This window comes from Nannobrachium achirus (assembly GCF_963921795.1).
Source record: "Nannobrachium achirus genome assembly, chromosome: 2".
In the NCBI taxonomy this organism is placed as follows: domain Eukaryota; kingdom Metazoa; phylum Chordata; class Actinopteri; order Myctophiformes; family Myctophidae; genus Nannobrachium; species Nannobrachium achirus.
The window spans coordinates 29,496,200-29,503,106 of record NC_137811.1 but is presented as its reverse complement, the minus strand read 5'-3'; the positions used below and the strand labels follow the sequence as shown (position 1 = coordinate 29,503,106).

At 44.4% G+C, this 6,907-nt stretch overlaps 1 protein-coding gene across 1 annotated transcript in view; it reads right to left on the bottom strand.

Annotated features, from left to right (window-relative positions):
• erfl1 (Ets2 repressor factor like 1) overlaps positions 1-4,189 on the bottom strand; it is a gene marked incomplete at both ends in the record, with an annotated part of 12,236 nt that extends 8,047 nt beyond the window's left edge. The window contains 2 exons of the mRNA XM_080754407.1: positions 1,912-2,146; positions 4,129-4,189. Coding sequence (XP_080610533.1) covers positions 1,912-2,146; positions 4,129-4,189 — 296 coding nt within the window. The remainder of the gene's footprint in view (positions 1-1,911; positions 2,147-4,128) is intronic.
• Between the last annotated feature and the right edge of the window lie 2,718 nt (positions 4,190-6,907).

Here is a 6,907-nt window from a genome sequence, read left to right as displayed (position 1 = left end):
ATGAAAGTATAATGACATTGACGTATAGGGGAACCATGGTTAAAGTTCTTAAGTTGCTGTGTTTCAAAGACATCACGGGTTAGTATCAAGTACACAGAACATTACACCACTTCAGCATTACCTGTATGGTTAAGCAGCTTCTCATTATGCAGATATAACATACATCAAGGAGCACAGCAGTGTGTATCAGCATGTATTCATGGCAGTTTGGGGCCCGGCGCACCGAAGTGTTTGTGTTTTGCTTTGCGTGGCAATTGTGCCGTGGCCCTTAATTGAGCAATTAAGTAAGGCTAATCAAGGAGGCTAATTATGGCCCCAGCCAATTCATAACAATTAGACCCTTACGACAGCCCCCATTAACAAGAGGCCAAGGAAACAGAGGGAGGGGTGAATTGGGTTGGAGTGGGGGAGCGAGTCTCTATACCGTCATTTGCATAAGAAAATGTGTGCTTGTGTGCGTGCGTGTGGGCATGTGTGCGTGCGTGCGGGCATGTGTGTGTGTGTGTGTGTGTGTGTGTGTGTGTGTGTGTGTGTGTGTGTGTGTGTGTGTGTGTGTGTGTGTGTGTGTGTGTGTGTAGTGCTGTAGGTACATGGTATACTATGTAACTTACTATTGTTTTAATTGCAAGAGGCAGGTTTTGTGTAAAAAGATTTTTTTTTATAAGAATTGAGAGTTGTAGAGAGAGAAACAGAGAAAAGTTCAATCTCAGAAACTCCAAGCAATTTCACATTGGATGGGCTTAATTTTGAAATCCCTATTGAATTTTATATTTGGCAGCTTAATGGTGAACTTTCCATTACGATGTCCACAGATAAGGTGGAATTGAGGCTATCGACATTCCCCAGGAAAAAAGCCTCATCTTTATCATTCTATTTCTACTAACATGGTGGGAGACCTGGAGAGAGTGAGCACGGATCGATTCCATCAACAACAAAATATTGTTGTAAACCTATGTAAACAACGGTCTGATAATCGCCACAATTTATTTGATAACGGTTGTTGCTATTGACTGACATTTAAAATCTGCGGCTTGGCAGATAGGGCTAAGAGGGCCTATTGCACGTACCTACACAAAGCTGTGCGTGCACACGCACACAGGGGCGTCACGAGGGGGGGGGGGGGGGGGGGGGAGTGGGACTGAGTTACTAGGGCCCAAGGTGGAGAGGCCTTAATTATTTTATACTAGCTATTGAAAAATAGCAGATATACAAGCTCACAGCAAGCTTGTAGATCTGCTATTTTTGAAAAGTCGTGAAAATGTGTGCAAATCTTTGAATATATGTATTTTTAAGTGAACATTTGTAACTCAAATTGTGCTTCTGGGGGTTCCCTGGAACTAAATATTTTTAGATGGCGGTCCTTGGCCAAATACATATCATTTTGTGCCCGGGTAGCTCAGTCGGTAGAGCTCTCGCCTTTGTACCGCAAGGTCATGGGTTCGATTCCGGGCACCGCCAACTCAGCGTATGAGTAGCACGGCTTGGCAAGTCGTGCGGCAAGTACTGGGAGCTGATGGTAGGTGTGGCGCTCCACCTCAGCAGTCCATCTCCCAGGGGTCTAGCGCATTGTAACGGGGACAGACTCCCGTGTGTTACCGGCTGATACCGACAATAAGCCACTCCCGACCTACTTGTACTTGTTGTTGGGGGTCCTTCACATGAAAAAATTTGAGCACCACTGACATAGAAACATAGGTTTTTCAAAAAACCTTGGAAAGATCTACAAGCTCGTAGCGCTGCACTCTGTGCCGCGCTGTGAGCTTGTATATCTGCTATTTTTCAATAGTTAAAGCACAAAATGTGAGTGAATCCTTGTACCCAGGGCCCAGAACTTGGTGCGACGCCCCTGCACGCACACGCTGACACGCACAGAAGTGCACAGAGAATCGTCTCACACATACGGTACGGTACCTTAGTGCCCTGCTGAGCTTGTCGTAGTTCATGTGCGGTTTACATTTCCTATTCCCCCACAGTCGGGCCACCTCGTCCGGGTCCTTGATGACGAACTCGCCGTAGTCACCCTGCCAGGAGATCACGCCGTTGTACTCTTCCTTCTGCAGCAGCTCCAGGATGAAGTGCCACAGCTGGATCTGCCTGGAGCCGGGGCTGGATTCGGGCTTGTAGGCCCAGTCTGGAAAGGCAATGCCTGGAATGGGGCAGAAAGAAAGGGTCGGGTTGCAAGGAAAAGTGTGAGAGGGGGATGGACGTTACACAAGGGGTGTGTTTCGGGTTCGTTCTTCCTAGTATATGCATGCTCGCCAGGGGGGAGGAGGGGGGGGGGTTGAGCTGCATGGCTGTCTGGATGACAGATGAGTTGATGGAGGTGAGGGATGATGTGTTTAATATCACAGCGCGTGCCGTGAGCAATGTTAGTCTGTGCTAATGCCCTGTAGCCTCAACAGAGTGGTCAGCGGGATGATGACAGCTTACTGGGGGAGATCTGATGGATACTCCGGGAGCCGGAATGCTAAGGGCCCACACGCATGCAAGTGCGCGCACACACACACACACATGCGCGCGCGCGTACACACACACACACACACACACACTGAATGAAGTAATTCTTTGGGCTCATCCTTTAAGTATTGCTGGCACTAACTAAACTCATACAAACGCTGAGGAGATCTAACAAATTGAAATTAGCGGCGGCAAATTAATTAGTTTGACACTGTAAAGTAAGTGTGTGTGTGTGTGTGTGTGTGGGGGGGGGGGGGGGTGTCTCGATATGCTTTCAGTTTTAATGAATTGTAGATTACTTTGTGTCTCTGTCACTATTGTATAATATTAACAATTATGTGTGTTATCAATTTATCAACTTTCATGATTCGGAAGGTATTTCTGTTCAGGTTGTGGCTGTCAGATTTGCCCTAATTTGCCATGAAATAAGTCTGCTTAACATTTGAGGTTTACTTTCAGAATTACATACATAACATAACCTCTAAGGTGTAACAAGGAAACATCACGTCTATGGGACTCTTGAACCCCAAAAGGCCTGGAAATTACTAACTGTTCAACCAAAAAATGTAAAGAATTATCCATTGTGCCACTGTTCCATAATCTTCGATGAGGTGTTGTATTAGATTGAACTCGGGTGACTGAGAAACCTTTATCTACGGACATTAGACACTAGCCCCAACAAGATATAGAGAGCCTTGTCCTAAGATTAAAATGATTACTTAATGATTTTCAATTTAGTGACATTTCTTTTCATTCTTTAAAGAAATGATATGAAATACATGTTTAAAAAATTAAGAAAGGAAAAAGTAATACAATTAAATTACATTTAAATCTATTTTTAATCACTCAATAATTCCCCATATCATTCTTACTACAGCATTGCTACTATCTCAGGTTATTTGTGTTGATGCTGGCAAATTGGGCCAGGGTGTGCAGGTGAGTTCAGATATCAGAGTCAGAGTCAGAGCATTTGTCATGTCCCACCTCCACGTCACAGGGTCATCGCCATGCTGGCTTCTGGTGGACATTTTTGTTAAATTCTATTTTTGCCATGGACATGCAAAATGAGAAGAGTAAGTAATATTACCAGAAACACTTAAGGAGCTAGCCCTGAATGACAATTACAGGACCATACACAGAGTCATAGTAAGTCAGTGTCATACATATTCCAAAGAAAACCTGCAGACTGACATTCATTAATTGGGACCTCGGAACTGAAGATGGCAAACCTATGGGGCGAGGCACAACATGCTGCACAGGATAGGACCAGATGGAAGCAGATAGTCACAGCCATAAGGCCTGTCCAGAGTATCTCCGAAATGTTCGGTGAGTTGGACTTTCCGACGTGCAAATTTCCAAACTCTAATTTGGTCTAATGCTTTTCAGAAGTCACGAGTAACATCATTTTGAAGTCGAACCGGACCTTTTGACCGAAGATTTGGGTTTCGGTCAAAGTATGGACAGGCCTTTATGTTCCACCGGGTACGAAGAGGATTAAGCAAGTAAGTATGATCGAAATAAGAACATTATAATCGTGTGTAAAAACAAAATTTAGAATTTGTCTGGCCAAGGACACATTTGTCCGTGTACGGACTTATTGATGACGCCTGCTCCCTGTCCGTTATTTCCTTTATTTCATCAGTTACACACGCACACATGAGTGGCACTGACCTGGTGTCCAGAGCGCGGGCACAGGGGGAAGCAGCAGATCACTGACGCAGTTACAGTCCATGCCTCCGCAAAACACCTGAGAACAGAGCGGAGAGGAGACCAGGTGAGGAGGAGGAAGAAGAAAGAGCAGGGCAAAAAGGCAAGTCATCCATGATTACTCATCTTTTCATCAGCCCCACTTGCTGCAGTGGTGGAGCGATGATTAGTCGGAGTGGTCATACCGGGCAGTTCCCTGCGGTGAATGTTTGTATCAGTGTGACTGTGAGTATAATGTTTTGTCAGTGTGAGTGTGAATGTTTGTAGCAGTGTGAGTATGACGTTTTATTGTGAGTAAGAATGTTTGGAACAGTGTGAGAGTATAACATTTTATTGTGAGTGTGAAAGTTTGGAACGGAGTCGGTATGAGAGAAAGGTGAGAGTTGCTGTAAAATAGCACACCATGCTCATTCAACTTTTCCAAGAATTATAAAAGAAAAGTACAAATAAAATGGTTCGTAGTCCGAATAATTTAAATAAAGAGAAAGGCATTTCAGAGAAGAAGAAACTTACACAACATTTTATTTACACTGAAAACTATTAAAACCTGCCTTGTCTGTCACTTGATTTCGAGGAGCTTAAGTTGGCGATTCTAAACATTGCCGAAGGGATTGTGCAAAGATCTGAGAGCCAGATATGGGTTGAAAAACACCTTAAAATATATGTGAAATATGACAGCCTGGAAGTAATTTTCTTTCTTTTGCCCCCTTTTTTGTGAGAGATCAGGGGTTTGATGGATGTGCTCTATGTGTGGCCACTGGAGGCTGTGTCTGATGCAAGGGCTGGACATTCCTGTTAGACATCGCGAGGAAAATAAATTAAGGAAACACGCCTCTTCAAAATGTAGCTAACCTCACGTCATTCCGCTCCCCCCTTGAATCAGATCTCATTTTCCTCCTTGACTCTTAAATTTACACATGTAGTTTCCTTGTGGACTTATATTGGACTTTCCCCATTAAATGAGGCAAAACATTAAAATATTACGATTTGTTTTAACATACCCTAAAACTTTGCTTGTGGCCATCGGTTAAATAGCCTGCTGATCAATACATTTCTACAAAATAATGGCTTGCTGAATAATAACAAACTAAATTATATCACACTACGATGATAGTGCAGCGGGACTATACTCCACAATAATTCTGATTTCTTGATGTCCTAATATCTAACGCAATACGATAGTGAATCACCTAAGTTTGTCTTTATTCTCCCTTTCCCCACAGGTGGGTATTTCTCTCACACAGTCACACACACACACACACACACACACACACACGGTTCAGCTTCTGTCTTTCCACCTACTACTACGTGTCTTTCACGTGCCAGCAAGCCTTTTGAGTGCACACACACACACACACACACACACACACACACACACACACACACACACACACACACACACGCACACACACACACACACACACACACACACACACACACACACACACACACACACCGTAAACAATGACGCAGAGTGGTCTGTAGGGTGGTTTCAAAGGCAGCTGATAATAATGTCTTGTAAATAATTGCGCAGGGAGTAGGTGAGGAGATGTGCGCGTTTCCCTGACGAGCAGATGGGACGGTGAGGTGGGATCTGGTTTGGATATTACAGTTTCATCAGGGGTTGTTTTACAAAGCTTGGATGGAAGAGATGCCCCGCTGCTAGCCTGGTATCTGAGATGCCGGCCTCTCCATCTCTCTCTCCCTCTTGACTCTCTGGCTCTATTTAATTATGCTCTGTGAATTTTGGATTTTCCCTCCAGCATTGAAATGGAACGTGAATTATTAAGGTGTGTTTGTATAAATTATTATTGCTAACTCCAGGCATTTCTCTCACTCTGTATTCTCTCTCTCTGTCTGTCTGTCTCTCTCTCTCTCTCTCTCACACACACACACGCACACACACACACACACACGCACACACACACACACACACACACGCACACGCACATGCACGCACACGCACACGCAATCTCTCACACTATAGCTGTACTTAATTGCACACAGAAAATAGCAGAACAAGACATGTTGTACGCTTGAAGATCTGCTATTAGGATGCACGACACCAGCGCACAACTGAGTATATATCACGCTTAACTCTCTCACATGCTCGCTCGTTCTCGCCCTCTCCTCTCCTCTCCTCCCACTCTCTTTCTAGTTAGTCTTTGGATTGTGGCCCTTTTCCTGGTTCTCTGTCTCCAGCTCTTCATCTTTTGTGCGTCCGGGACGTTCATCTCTTTCGGCCTTCCACCACCGTGCAGGCCCAGTGTTCATTCTGCCTCACTCATGATGTTTTGATTTTCATAATTTATTGTTGCTGAACTTTTAGTTCCCTTCTGTCTCTTTTAGCACCTATGTCTCGGTCAGACTGCCACGTGTGTCCCATGCAGCTATCTGGACAAAGTTATGATAAGCTAAAGGATCAAATTAATAAACAGTTTAAAATGTAATTACAGGCCTGGGCTGCAGCTGCTGTGGTGGGCTGTGGCATCCTATAGGCTGCAATGCCAGCCTGGCAGAGTGTCGCGAGTTCTTATCCCGTTCCCGGCGACCTTTGTTGCGTGTCTCTCCCCATCTCTATCCCCGTTTCCTGTCAGTCTATACTGTCCTACTGTATCAATAAAGGCATGAAAGCCCAAAAGTAAATCTTTAAAAAAAGAGCTCTTTAGAGTAGTTTACCACAAAAATGCCTTATTTTCTATCAATTACACACCCCACGAAGCCTCGAGTTCACTGAGTTTTT